The sequence below is a fragment of the Populus trichocarpa genome, chromosome 11, assembly GCF_000002775.5.
Source record: "Populus trichocarpa isolate Nisqually-1 chromosome 11, P.trichocarpa_v4.1, whole genome shotgun sequence".
Classification (NCBI taxonomy): Eukaryota; Viridiplantae; Streptophyta; class Magnoliopsida; order Malpighiales; family Salicaceae; genus Populus; species Populus trichocarpa.
In genome coordinates this window covers 17,298,673-17,313,860 of record NC_037295.2, presented here as the reverse complement: position 1 = coordinate 17,313,860, position 15,188 = coordinate 17,298,673, and the positions used below count along the sequence as shown (strand labels likewise).

At 32.7% G+C, this 15,188-nt stretch overlaps 1 protein-coding gene across 5 annotated transcripts; it reads left to right on the top strand.

The window, feature by feature from the left end:
* Nucleotides 1-1,597: 1,597 nt before the first annotated feature.
* On the top strand, nucleotides 1,598-6,033 carry LOC7454986 (uncharacterized). 5 transcript variants are annotated; one of them, XR_002976773.2, is made up of 6 exons: nucleotides 1,598-1,948; nucleotides 3,650-3,720; nucleotides 3,845-4,386; nucleotides 4,466-4,493; nucleotides 4,982-5,052; nucleotides 5,359-6,033. XR_002976773.2 is itself a non-coding variant. In XM_024581104.2 (6 exons), exons 1-6 carry the CDS (start codon nucleotides 3,652-3,654, stop codon nucleotides 5,407-5,409), a joined length of 621 nt encoding a protein of 206 aa, XP_024436872.2. In that variant the 5' UTR covers nucleotides 2,349-3,651; the 3' UTR covers nucleotides 5,410-6,033. The 5 variants fall into 5 exon arrangements, 1 of the variants encoding a protein (XP_024436872.2); XR_002976772.2 differs by having other exon boundaries at nucleotides 3,841-4,386; XR_008056833.1 differs by lacking the exon at nucleotides 1,598-1,948 and adding an exon at nucleotides 1,963-2,273 and having other exon boundaries at nucleotides 3,841-4,386.
* Nucleotides 6,034-15,188: the final 9,155 nt, after the last annotated feature.

The following is a 15,188-nucleotide window of genomic DNA, read 5'->3' as shown; positions in this document are numbered from 1 at the left end:
AATTGATGGAGTGATATCATTATCAGTTATCACTCGTTAACTAGTAATGGCTTACTAGTGGCGCCACAACACGGGACTGGTTGGTATTTCTATTTGATGTCCTTACTATTGTAATTATAGTTTTGAAACTCGGTACGGTTTAACAGGTTGATCCAGAATTTGATTAATTAGAAATTGAAACTGAGCTGGGTTGATAAAATATAGGAAAAACCATGATTCGGTGTGACCCGACTGATCTGACGGGTTGACCCGGTGATCCGACAAAACTCGGTTGCAACCCGTTGACTTTTATTTTTTTTTATTTTTTACTAAAATGACACCGTTTTTAATTTTTTTTAAAATAAAAATTGACCCAACTAACCCGGTAACCCAATCAAAACCTGGATCTTAGACCGGTTTTGATCTTAGACCAACCGAGTTTAAAAACTATGATTTTCAAGTCAGTGTCAAATTTAATTATTTTTTTTTAAATAACGATATTATTTTTCAAAATAACTCAAAAAAATACTTTATTTTATTATTTTAATTTACTTCGACATTAAGACATTCAAATTATTCCATTGATCATTAACACCACCTACCATATCAGAGGTTACCACGTGTTCCTTTACCTCCCTAATAAACTCCTTCAAGGACCACTCCTTCAACGCCACCAACACCTTCAAATTCATAACCAGCACCGAAACTTCTCTCCCCAATCCCTGTTGACCTCACCAAAACCTTAGCTTGCCTTCACAATGGCTTCTCTTGCACGAGTGCATTTGATGCGTTCATCCTCCATCTTCAACCAAAATCCCTTTCCACCGCTGATCACAAGCAAGTATACCATCAATCTCATTCATAAATGTAATGAATTCACAGGGTGAAAACATAATTCTACAATGATATTGATATCAAAATCCCTGAATTTTGGCAAAAAAACATAGCCAATTGAACCGCTATAGTAAAAATCAATGTATGAATTCCCTTTTTCAGCTAGAGAGAATATAATGGGTCGTGTTATTGTTTTCGTGCATTGATGGTGTTGTGCGTGGCTGGGATTTTAAACCAATTCTATATGGTTTTAGATAGAGGCTGGTTTAGTGGTTTGATGTTGTGAGAGGAGAGGGCAATGGTGATGGTAAGTTAGGCGATGGTGGGTTGTGTGATGGGTTAGCGTATGGTTATGTAAGGGAAAAGGGAGATCGCATGAGTGTGAGGGGGAGATGGGTAAGGTTTGGTTTATGGGTGTTGTTGAGTTTATGGTAGAGAAGATGGTTGTGCAGTGGAGGTCAGATGAGTGGTGGCTGAAATTTGGTGGGTTATTGGTTGGTTTGTATCGAGCTACTGACATTATCATGGAGAAGTTCTTCATTCACACACCGGACGATCTTACTCTTTCACCGAATAGCCAAGAAAAGCTAGTGAGAGATAATCCACCGGATAGAATCTTTCAGATTAAAAAATAAAAAGTATTTTTGAAATAGTTATTTTAATTTAAAAAATGATTTTTCAAGAACACACCCTTTTTATTTCTTTCTAACTTATGTTTTTTTTTATTACTTTCTTTCCATCTCTTTTTCTTTTAAAAAAAATTGTCACAAAAATACCTAAAGTAAAAAGGTGCTGCAAGACAGTCTTCCAACAAGTTAATTGTCCTCCCTGACTTTGCCTGCAAAATGAATGCTCCACGCAAGCTTTTCGTTGCTACCTCCACTCTACATTGCCGCCATAAAATTTTAGGCGAAAAAGTTAGTGTGGAAGGAGCAGAAAGAAGCTCGGGAAATGGACTGCCCTCCATACAATACTCCAACCAACAAAAAGATAAAAAGAAATTGAACTACGACCTATGCTACAACCATTTGATGTCCTGCTGCCTCTTTTAGTAGCTGAGCTACGTCAGTTGTCCAATGGCAAGTCAAGACTAAGATTAGTTTTGTTCTGGGCTCTTTGGAGGTTTGTCCTAGAGGTAAAACCCACCTTTCCAATCCCAAACCATTTTAGGTTCGAAGCTAAGATTAGTTTGAATGACTTGTTTAGCTTACAAAACCATGTTTATTAGTTCGAATGTCAATCGAAGGCTACTTTCTCACAAAATCCTGAAGGCTATTGCTAGACAATAAGTACAGCTATTTTTTATGTTCTTCATCTGTGTATTAAAGGCCTGTTCACTATTGCTCCAGGTTGTTCTCTGTTTTGATGATAATGACATTGTTCATGTAAATGGCAAAGTCGATCCTAAATGGGATTTTGATGTAATCAACTTAGAGCTTGTTTTCTCAGATTTGGATCAGGTATATATGCTGAATAGAGCTAGAAAATTTGCTTCTTCAGCATGTTAATACTATTTTGTGTCTTTAAATCTTTATTAGTGATGGTACTTCATAGACAACAAAGTTGGTTTTATTTACTTCATAGTCTTGAAGAGTAGCTGGTTTCTTTTTATTTAGGTTTCTCCCCGCCACATTTGAGTACAATCGCTTCGGTAACTTTTGTTGTAGAATGCAAGTGTTTTATTATTTTTCTTAAATTTGATTAGTTTGTAGTCGAGTCTTTAAATATATACACCAAATTACTTCAGTATTTAGAATGTGTTTGGTGCTGCAGCTAAAAAAAATATTATTTTAATATATTTTTAAATAAAAAGTATTTTAAAATAACGGCTACCGCAATGTCAAATATGCTAGTTACTACTAGAAAAGCTGGTGGTATTGGAAAGGGCTTGCTAGTGCCAAAGAGATTTAGTGGCATCCTGGGATCATGTTCTTGGTGGCAGTTGGGTGGTTCAACTCATGCTTATTAGTCATGATTGATCACCGGCTTTTATTATGCCTTCGCGGGGCTAGGTTTGGGGCTATGGCTCAACTTGGACAAGAAAGATGACGAGCATTCTAGTAAACTGTATTTTGTTGCCCAAGTTCTTGGTTTTCAATAAGGGGTCCAATTCTAGTAACCCTGCATCTATGCCTGAAATCAACCTAGGATGACAATTGATTTTTAGAAATTCAAAAGCCTTTAGCTGTCTTTGCGATCTTCACTGAGATGCTTACAAAATTCTACACTTTCTTTGATATTGCAGAAAACTGATTTAAATTTCATATTAATTTCATCAAGTCAATCCTGAAAAGTCCTACCTCTGCAATTCTTGACTATACCATTATCAATTTGCCATATCTCAAACTCAAAATACACATCTATCATGGCAGTGTTCAGCAGTACCAGGAAGATGCTGTGCAGATTAAAATCTCAATGTTTCTTCATTTTCCTATGACCAAATTTTATGCCTGTAGCTTCCTCAAATATAGCCATACATTTCTATACCAATTAGTGTTTTTTTTTTTTGTTTTGGTATGAGTGTTTGGTTTTTTGGAAGTTTATACAAGGACTTCATTTTATTGTTGTCCTACATAGTTTGAGGATTTCTAAATCCTTGCCTAAATCTTGATTTACTTTAGTGATAGTATTTAAGGTCTAACACATTACTTGGTGCAAAAATAAAACGAATAGGGTGCTCAAATGGGATCTTGTACTCTGGTTCTTCAGCAGTGTCTTCTGTATTTCAATTGCATTTACTTGAAATTTCCTTGTGAAGATAACCTTTGTATGTTACAGTTACATCTGTTAATCATTGTCAAGTAAGCTGAAAGAACTAATTCATGCATTTTACAAGAAATGCAGGTCGAGAAAAGATTAGAGAAGCTTAAGAAAGGGAAGGCAAAGGATTCACAATCTAAACTCAAGGTAAAATAACGTCCTGTTGCTTTCGATGCCTATGCAAACAGCCTATCAGCTTTCAATTTTGATAGATGGATAAAGTATGGCTGCTTCAATATATAAAGTAATGCAATTTTCTTATTTTAGGAAGACGCTGAAAAGTCTGCCATGGAAAGGATTCGGCATGCACTCATGGATGGAAAACCAGCACGATCTGTTACATTAACAGATTTTGAAAAGGATGCAGTGAATCATCTTTGCTTGCTTACTATGAAACCGGTCATATATGTGGAAAATGTTGCAGAATCTGACCTAGCTGATTCTGCAATTAATCCTAATGTCAAAGAAGTGATGAATCTTGCATCTGAATTACAATCCGGACTAGTGACAATTTCTGCACAGGTGTGGTGATTCCTTTTAGAAAATTTAACCTCAATACATGTGTTGTGCTGTCTTTTTCAGATCAATATACCTGTTGTGACCTTTATACTGTCGATTTTCAGATGTTGCATGAAGCAGGTAATCTGAGGATGCCTATTATTGCAGGTTGAATCAGAGCTTACAGAACTGCCATTTGAAGAACGAAGTGAATTTTTGAATTCACTCGGCGTTAGTGAAAGTTGCCTCGGGAACCTCATCAGAGCAACATATAGCCTTTTGGGGTTGCGTACATACTTTACTTCTGGAGAGAAGGTGAATTATTTGAAAAAAAGTTTTCTGAATACACCTTACGTATTCATTATTTGAAGGAGTATTTTCATATTCTCTGCAGGAAACAAAAGCTTGGACCATACTTTCAGGTTAGTTTACTGTCTGCTGAACTTTCTTATTTGAAATTGACACAGTGAAGCAAATGTTAGTCAGTGTTTGTTTTTGTGGTTGGAATGTGTTTTCGAAAATTTTTGAATTCTTTTTAGCTTGAAATTGATTTTTTTGTGTGTTTTCAAAACGTTTTTACGTGTTGATGTCAAAAATAAATTTTTAAAAATAAAAAATATATATTATTTTGATGCATTTCTAAACGAAAAATATTTTGAAAAAGCAGTCTTTACCACAATCTAAAACATGCTCTGAATCTTTTGTTCTATTGGAGTTTGAGAATCAGTTTGATCGACTGTTGTAGGAGAGAAAAATGTGTTTTTTACTCGTTTAAGTCTTTTATATGGGATGCATGTATAAGTTGTGTCATGGAGTAAATCTCAAATGGTTTACAAAAACACAACCGATACCTCAGTGTATATTCAGACAGTTATGACTGTTGCCTGAGTTTTGTTTCCTCTTGATTCAGGAATGACTGCACCTCAAGCTGCTGGAGTTATACATTCCGACTTTGAGAAGGGTTTTATTCGAGCTGAGACAGTAAGCATCTTAATTAGAAGTTTTGACTTTCCCAAGGACTTTGTGAGTTTGTTTCTCTACTGTGCACATTTGTATTCAATGAATACTAAGAACTTATCGACACATCCTGGGAAGCAGTGCCCTTGTGCTTCTCCAGGCTTGAAGACTGTATGAGAGAAATCACACACCCTACACCCTCACATCCACACACACACAGGGGAGGTGGGTGCGTGCACACTTGTGAATACTTCATGTGCATATAGTCTTATTTTAGGTTCTCTTCCCCTTGAGAAGATTTATTTACCTGCATTACTTTGACTGTTGCAGTTGAGAACAGTTCAAGAAGGAGATGTAATGCTGTTTCGTTTCAACGTTTGACAGTCATCATACTAAACATAAACACATCTTGTTTCTTTTCCAACACAATCAAGCTGGGGAACAATTTGAATACAGCTCAAGTGAAAGAACGGTTTTAGAGTTCATTTAGAAATCATCTTGAACTGGGGGCATATGCTCTTTCATTTTTTACCTGCTCATCCATTCAAAACACAGAATTTTGCTCGAGTAATCCAAGCGCTCTGTGATGAGTAGAATAGCTCATAATATACATAGGATCGGTTGTTAATTATTTTTACCCCATTCATCGGGACATCATTAGTTTATAGATAAGTTGAGAGCAGAGCATGTATCAAGTAAGCTGATTTGGATTACTATCTCCCCAAGTGTTCTTTGAATATTGTACAAGAACAAGGTCTAGATAAGGTGCTATCAAGGTTTGACAGCAACTTGAGTAACCTCAGGTGCTGGACAGAAGTCAGAAGATGCATTTTCTTGCTGATTTTGGGTTCTGAATTTGCTCTCACGTTTGCCTCTTAGAGGGAAAAAAATGAATTAACTGGACGTGGTTATATTTTATCCCCATAGGTCTCCATATTCAAATATATGCTTCTTGGCATGTTGACAAGCTCATTCTGCATCATCAGGGGCTGAGATTGGTCAAAAGCTTGAAATTCTCGTCAAGAACATAATGCTATCTGTTTACAATTTTGCACAAGCAATTGACCTAACTTGCAGATGTGAAAGCCTCTCCAAACCTGTACAAACTCATGGTCAATTGTCATTGTCTCCAACTGATAGCATCATTTGTATTTGATTATGCTCTCAGTTGTGACAGTGGGACCTCGGCTTATTATAGATTCTCCATTGATTGTGATGGATTATGCTTTTGCTTCTAAGCTAATACAAATCTCTTCATCTGTCACTTGGAAGCTAAGCTGGAAAGAAGTTCCATTGCTTCCAATCCTCAAAACTCGTCACCCTCGTTTAGCATTATTAGCTGGTTCATTTGTGATCACTGTTAGGTTGTCATCAAATGATCTTTACACTTCAATGCCACTGAGCACCTCCTTGTCCAAATTAGTTAGCAGCTTAGCACTACAAAAACTTTTTCAATTTAATGTCAAAAATGAAATTATATTAAGAAAAACGTTTGAAAATATTTTATTGGGATGCTTATCCAGAAGACCAAAACATCAGTGAAGCCGTGAATCACGGTGGATTGTATCAATGGATTCATGGTTTTGCCCTTAATAAAAACAACCATAGAGAATTAGTCTTCAGGAGTAAAATAGTATTTTCATGAACTTCCCTTGTCATTCTAGAATTCTTTAGGGGCTTCTCAGGTTTTTTTTTGTAATTTTTGCGCAAGGAGCTTTTTTGATATTTCACTTTTTAAAGCATAATATAATGATTTTATTGCTCTAAAAATCAAAATTTTCAAAGCTTGATTATAAGGACTTTTATGTAATTTCACAGTAGATTTTTTCATAATAATTATTTGGTCATAGGAGAAATGTAGTATTTTGATAAATAAAAAAATAAATAAAAAGTTGATGATACAGGTGTTCACGCATTAGTTACCATGTCAACTTCGAATGACATGTGCGACTAGCTAACTCTAGTGGTCGAAACCGTTGTTCCTTCATGTCATTCGATATGTCTCGATGTTTTTTTTCTCTCTAGATGACGTGTGTGGTCAACGGATTTCCGGTTTGGCACCAACATCTTTTTTTCTCCTTCTTCTTTTCTTTGCTCTTAGAAATCCATGTTAGCCCCCTTCAAATGTACAGATTAGCTCTTATATTTCTTTTTTCTTTATATTTAGTCTTTGTTCTTTTAATTGTAATTTTTTATTTGAAAAAATTACTTCAAATTGGAAATTATATTCAATTTCATCGTCTAATTTTTTTATCTCTCCGATTTAGCCCTCATTCTTTTGATTGCTATTTTTTTATTTGAGATGGTTTCTAAAATTGATTTTTTTGTGCAATTTTATCCTCCATTTTTTTTCTATTCGGTTTGATCATCGTTTTTTTTATTGCTATTTTTTTTGCTTTGATAAGTTTTTTAGATTGATTTTATTTATTTATTTTATCTTTCAATATTAAATTGATTAGGAATTAAGTTTCTTGATTAAGTTCGAGTTTTAGATTTTACGAGTTTCGATATAAGAAGATTAACTCAAGTTTAAAAGATTCGTCTGAATTTCTTGGTTTTTATATTATTAAATTAGAGTTATTTTTTTATATATTATTAAATTAACTGAATTTATTAAACTCAACCGAACCAATAACGTGAGACTCTCGCATAGTTTCAATTTTCTTTTCTTCCTCAAAACGACTTGTTCTCTCCTTCTTTGTGATTAGAAAATTAAACACAAATCTTCTCTCTGGAATTGATTTATCGTTTTCTTTTTTATTTATATATTTGTACTGGTTTGTATCTTCTTTTATCTTTCGAAATTATCCTCTAATCTGGAAATCAGCATAAGTTAGGCATATAAGATTAAACCCGAACAATAGTTTTCACAAATCGAGATGTCAAAATTCCTAGTGCCTTTTTTTGTTTGAATTGGCAATGTTAAATCCCCGATAAAACCTCACTTTCAAATTCTCAAAAAAAGGCCCATTTTTTTGTATAATGATTGTCATTCCTGATCCAACAAAACTCTAAAAAATGATTTTTTTTAAAAAAAATAATAATACTCAGGGGGCGTGTTTTGTTTCGAGCAAAATACCTTTTCAAAAATCACTTTTCAATTTTTTTCATATTTATTTAACTTTTAAAAAATTGATCAATAAAAAGTGATTTCTAAAATAATAAAAAAAAAAACACTTAAGTCTTTCCAAAGAAAAGTATTTTCCTTCTCTCAACTTCAAAAAACACTTTCTAAATCTTTAATAAAAAAAAAGTGAAATGAAAAAATTATTTTTAAAATTAAAATTTATTAAACTGATTTAAGGATTTTTTTGTATTTTCATATTAGTTTTTTTAATAATAATTAAGTTGATTGAGAGGCAATAGTATTTTGATAAATATAAAATATAATTTAAAAATAAAAAAGTGGTTGACAGATGCAATTGATGTGCCAACACATACACGTGTAGCCACATTTAGGTGGCATGCACGTGAGACCGTGTACGGTGTCCAAAGACAGCCCTCCTTGATGTGGTTAAAATCTTCTCACAACCTCTCTCTCTCTAGGCGATGCTTGTAGTGTATCGATTTCAAGTTTGGTGCTTGCGATCTTTTTTTTTATTTTTCTTTCTTTTCTTTCTCTTTCTTGATTTTCACGTTAGACCTTTCAAATTTTCAAAGCATCTCTTAAATTTGTTTTTCCTTCAAATTTAATCCTTATTCTTTTGATTATTATTTTTTTTATTTGAGATAAATTATAAAATAAGATTTTTTTACAATTTATTCCTCCAACTTTTTCATGCCAGATTTTGTCCCCGTTTTTTTTGTTGCTATTTGTTTTATTTGGAGTAATTTATAAAATTAGATTATTTTTTTTCGATTCCATCCTCCAATTTTTTCATCAGTTAGATTTGGCCATATTTTTTTGATAAACATTTTAAAAAAATAAAAAAATTAATAAGTGATTTTCCGGTTTATTTTTTATAATATAGCCAAACACTAAAAAATATTTTTCAAATTAATATTTTTCATGATAAAAAAAAAAAACCCACTTTTCAGGAATTCACGAACTTCTTTCTAACAAAAAACTAATTTTCATCAAACTTATAATCTTTAAATGAATTATTGTTTTTAAAGATAACAACCTGAAAAAACCCTTAGTTCACCTAAACCCTATTTTTTAATCTACAATTAACTTTATTCAATATGAAATCAACGCTGTGTCAAACAGAGTCCACGGCCGGTGGTGGTGGCAAACAGGTGTAACTTTTGCAGGAGAGAAGTAGGCTTGACGGGGTTTAAGTGCCGGTGCGTATACACGTTCTGTTCACAGCACAGATATTCAGACAAGCATAACTGCGTTTTTTATTACAAGAGTATACTGGACAGGATGCTATTTTTAAAGGGAAATTCAGTTGTCAAGCAGATAAGATTGATAAAGATATGATCCATCGCTGACATGTTACTATATACGCACTTTGTATTTTCTTTCAAGATGATTTCATGTGTCAGTCAGTCAAGGAGAAATAATGTTATCGATCTAGCATTTAGCCAATACTTCTCTCTAATCTTTACTTAGAGTCTGATGCCTTGGAGGAATTGTTTTCTAGGCCTTTGATAATCCTTGCTACAGTTGCATATATCTAGCATGGAGGGAAAGAAATCAGGGATGCATACTGGGGTTTGCTTTACTATAGAGGATGGGCAAGCTGGTGGGATGAACTCAAGTGTAGGTTGCAGGAAACACCACCATGAGAGTATATAAATAGGGAGTTATAGCTGCAGCCATGAGCACTTAATTTGTTGACCTTTGCATTGATCTTTGTTTCAAGTTGTTTCTTATTAATTACTATTAAGAATTAGTTTTCTACTTGTTCTTTACAGGTTATCATGACTTGTAGAGTTAGTTTTCTTCCGTCATGATATTATATATGAAGAAGGAAAAATATGTATAAATGGTGGCGATACGGAGAAGAAGAAAAGCCAAGAAATTGAGGTGTGAGTGATTGGTGGTTGATTTTGAGATGAACACAATAAAATTGTAGAAATGGTGGCAACTGCAAAAGTGATGGTAAGGAGGAGAAGATGATAATATTTAATTTAATTTGTCAACGCAAATTTTAGAGAATTGAGGGTTTATGCTTTACGAAAACTTTCATGGCTGAATTTTAATTTTTTTTCTTTTTAATTAAGCCATTATTAGAGAATGATCTATCAGGTACATTTATTCTAAGAAAACCCTCAGGCCTTATATTACGCTGCATTTTCTTCCCTCAATACCACTTTAATTTTTTTTATATATATAATATAGGAATACTCAAACCCAGATCTTGCAGGTGTTAAGAAAATGACACGTCAAGCTACAAGTCTTCGTGGCCAGGCTCATTGCCATGTTACGTTGCCCCTGGTTTTACCAGAAAGGGTTATAAAAACCCAATGGGCAATGGGTGCTCAACAATGTGGTGTGGCTGAGCTAGATTTTGATTTTAGGGTTTCTCTGTATTTAGAAAGAACCCAACATGACACTGACTGCTGTAGGAGTCAAGAGACAAATGGCATTCTTGGTTAGGTCAGTGATCGATGAACCAGTGCATGCATGTCTTTAGATTAGGTTTGGACAGGAGCATAGAACAGAGAACATATATCTCATCAAATACTCTTAAATCCATATCAAACAAATATATATTTTTTTAGCATTGAATCAAATTATTAATCAATTTAGGTTCAAGGAATCAGAACAGCCCATGCCTAGGTAGCATGTACAGGGTACCAAGATGCTTTTTCGCAGGTAATCTTCATGAAATTTGGTCGTCTATTCTCTTAGCCAATTCGATTTGCAGAGGCCATGTGGAAAGGTCGAGGTCTTGGCTCTGTGACAAAATTTCCACGATCACAGATTTTGTCAGCTACCCATGAAAGTTTAGGCAGCCGTTCGAGCCTTCCATTCCAGGTGGGACTCACTCCTCATGGCTATTTCTTGTTATAATGTACAATGCAAAGCAAGACCTCTCTTGCTGTAGTGCTGTTATTCACATCTGATCTCATCTGCATGTTACATTTCGGCATCTTCCAGACAGGAAAAAAAAATGTCTTACGTTAAATTACACAAACATCATGCTTAGCTGATCTAATCTATAGATTCCTTGTCGAGGAAATTAATATGTGTGGCTGACATTGTGAGAATTATGTTTTCAGTTACAATATGACGTGGAATGCTTATCAAAAATTCAAGTTTTATACGAAGTAGTACGTACGAGCTTTCTAATTTTATTTGTTTAAGATTATATATAGGTTAGATCAACTCGGTAGCACCAGGCTAAAATTAGATGTAGAAATTATTATTTTAATTTATTTTGTTTTTCTAGTTATTTTCAGATTATTTTCTTAATTAGATTTCAAAATTTTATTTGTTTATGTTCATTAGATCACTTTTAGCTTCTATTTAAACAATTAGAGACTAAAACAAAGTTAAAAATTAAAAGTTAAACAAAATTTTCTCTACCGTTTAAAACCATAATTTTATAATTCGAGAAACTCTAATTTCTTTTTTATTGTTAGACGCTACATCACTACTTGTCTTTTCATGATAAATAAATTTTTTTTCTTGATCTGACAAAATCCCATGATAAGAAAAGAATCCTGCTTTCTCATTCTGATCGCGGATCACTCAGATCATCAGAGTGCTAGCTTAATCGCTCAACAAGAAGACTTCCACAGATTCCAGGCCTGGTGTGAAAACTGAGGGCTTGGACATACATTAATGCCCGATTGACTTGTAAATAGAGATTTTGTATGTCCTTTTGTGCCTGTAAAAGCCCCACCATACAACATTCATTCATAAAATTAAAAAAGATGGCTTGTTTTATGTCATTGATGATTGAAATGTTCGGTTGCAAGGCTCAACATGCCCCACATTGCCAGCAGATGTAAACAATGACATAGCACCCACCATGGCTCATCTAGCCACCCCAATTGCTGTTATACCTTCTGTGAGTGTATAGCAAGTCTCCTATATATGCATGCCGCATTCATATTTTTATGCAGTATTAACTTCTAAACTTGTCCTTCTGTTCCTTTTGGTCTCACAAAATATAATGAAGAAGATCAACTTGATACTAAGGAAATGCAAGAGTTTGTCAAGGCAACTAGGGAGATCTTCATCTTATAGTAGCCTAAGGTCTAAGTCAACCAGGGAAGATTTATGGGGTGATCACAAGCAAGAAAATGAAAATCATGAAACAATATTTGTTGGAAGCACAAGAAAGAGGTATGTCATTAGCTCCAAGTATCTGAGCCATCCTCTGGTGAACGCTCTCATTGAGAAGTCAAGGCAAAAACCAGGAGAGGATAATATTTTGGTGGTGAAATGTGAGGTGGTCTTTTTTGACCACCTTTTATGGATGCTTGAAAATGCTGATCCAAATGCTAGTTTTGATTCTTTGGAAGAATTAGCTGATCTCTACATGTTCTAAATCAATGAAGCTCTCTCTCTCTCTCTCTCTCTCTCTCTCTCTCTCTCTGCCTCCATGCATGCACTGATGATGCTGTTTGATCCAGCAAGATCAATGTTCATGTAAGCAGCAAGTTGTGTCAGCAAGATCTCAATTCAAAGTGGGGATGCATTGAATTCATATTTTCTCATAATTAATGCACTAATTAATACAATTCTTAATTGTCCAATTTCTGTTCTAACTATTTGTCTCTGTTGGATATAGTGTATGATAAACACCATGAATTAAATGTTTAGCCATGGTGATTTTTGTTGTTTTTATTTCATTATTCTTGATCCTTGCTTATAAATAAAAACCCTAAAGGGCTGTGAAAAAATTATAATAAATATAGCCTTGTGAATCAACAATTCAGCAAGTACAACGTTCAATTTCATGATACAAGTTAAGTTTCAAGCAGAGATTTGATATTTTTGGTTAATCCTGTTTCACTGGAATATGATCTTTAACTTCATTTGGTAGTTCTTGACAATTTTTTTGGTAAAAATAAATTTCTTTAAAGAAAAAAGTTATCAATGTATATAAGGAACTTGTGACATGATGAATGGAGATAAGTAAATCATTAATTGTTCATAAAATCTGAAAAAAAATAAAAAATTACAATCCGGTAATCAGTTCAATGCCACATCAACGCATAAAAAAGCAGCTCAAATTACATAAACAACAATTCAGATCTTTTACAGTTTCAATATAATTTCGATAAATGATAAATGTTTCGGGAAAATAGCACATGTTAGAAAATACTAGGATAATAGAACAGTTTAAATATAATTGAAGGTAAAGAGAGAATAGGTTACTGGTAACATCTCGGAGCTTCGTTTTCAATATATCTGATATTGTTAAAAAGATCTCAATAATATAATTTCAATTATATCTTGAAAAACTATCAAATGAGGTTATAATTTGTTAGGAATTTTGTTCGAGATTAATTACGACCTCATTTGATAGTCTTTCAAGATTTATTTAGAATTGTCTTGTTGAGATATTTTTAACAGTAACAATCTAACAGGTGTGTTGAAAACGGAGTTTCGATATGTTTCTGATGACTCGTTTTTTTTTTTTTTTATCCTCTTATTTTTCTCTCCTACTACATTATCTTATCTCTTTCTTGACTATTAGATCTTGAATCTCATCATTTGATCATTGTATATTTATAAAATTTTAAGATTTTTTATCATACTAATTAATTTGCATAAGATATGCATTTTGGTTTTGACTACACAACCAATACTAGAAATAGTAGTTGTGTACAAAAACAATGTTAAGAAACATGATTAAGTTTAAATTGTGTTATTTTCTAAATACTTTTTCAACCGATATTATTATTTCAAAATTTTTTCTAAAATGTGTTATTTTGAAATAAAACAATAAATTGAAGTAATTTAGCATTCCACTAATAGCCAAACGAATAAAGTTCAAATGATTTAGAACAAAGAAGGTCTGAGTAGTTTTACCATTTTGGATTATTAGGTTTGAATTCCTTATAATTATAATTATTAAACCTGATTTAATTTGTTAGATTGATCTAGAAATCAAAGTTTTATTCAAGTTGGAGTTTTAGTTGGATTGGAAAAGATATTAATCCAATAAAATTCATTTTATATACTTGTGTTTTTAATGATTTAATTAATTAGATTAAACTCAATTCAAATCTAATCATGTCAATAATTAAGGGGGGAAAATAAATTATTGTTGTTTTAATAAATTATTTATCTCATTTCAACATTAAAATATAATTTTTTTAAAAAAAGAAATTCTGGATTGGTAGCGAATCACAGACACCAATGTTAGCTACCAAAAACCATCATCATTGCTTAATTCCTAGCTTAATTTTTGGTGATTATGATTAGAATATCATAACTTACGATATTTTATTGAAATCTTAGGATATTTTATTACATCAAGAAAATCATAAAATCTTGATGCACCAACAAAAGCACTCAGATGGAGATGAAAGTTCCTATCGTGTGTGTGTGTATAAAAATATATACATATAATAAAATATTTTTTTATTTTTATTCTTAATATATATGTGTTTAGTAGTTTCTAATGTATTATTTATGTGAGAATTTCAAACTAGTCCTCTAGAATGAGTTACGTGATTTGCACGTGAAAAACAAGCAAATTTGCTTGCTAGCTTCTTGAATTTATTTTTAATGTATGAGAATTGACTCGAAGATATTTTTATAGTTGAAAATTTAAAAAGCCTTGCAATATAATGCTATATGGTAATACTTGGTTTAACTTAATGAAATAAAAAAAATCAATTATGCATGAGATTAATTTAAATGGCCAAAAATATTTTTTTATTGAAAATAAAAATTATTGTTCCTTGTTGTTGACCCATAGTACAAGCATAAACTTATAAGGCTCGGAGAGGTTTGGAATGTTTGGCGCAACTTCTATTTATTTATTTTAGATGTTTTTTAAAAGTGTTTTTTGTTTGAAAAAATATTAAATTAATAATTTTTAGTATTTTTTAATGGTTTTGATGTGTGGATATCATAATTAAAATAAAAATCTGAAAAAAAATATATTTACATATTTTTAAATAACAAATTATTTAAAAAATACATTAAACTATAATCACAAACACCCCCGAAACACCCCGAAATAGGCTTCTAAAACCTTTTCATTAACCTGAGTAAAGCGGCCAGTTGGGCTATTTTATGA

Excerpts from the sequence above, each read along its gene's own strand:
- LOC7454986 (XM_024581104.2), top strand. The coding sequence starts at position 3,652 with ATGCAGGTCGAGAAAAGATTAGAGAAGCTTAAGAAAGGGAAGGCAAAG. Across the intron at positions 3,721-3,840 it reads ATTCACAATCTAAACTCAAG|GAAGACGCTGAAAAGTCTGC; the intron begins GTAAAATAACGT and ends TTCTTATTTTAG. Across the intron at positions 5,053-5,358 it reads GTTTTATTCGAGCTGAGACA|TTGAGAACAGTTCAAGAAGG; the intron begins GTAAGCATCTTA and ends TGACTGTTGCAG.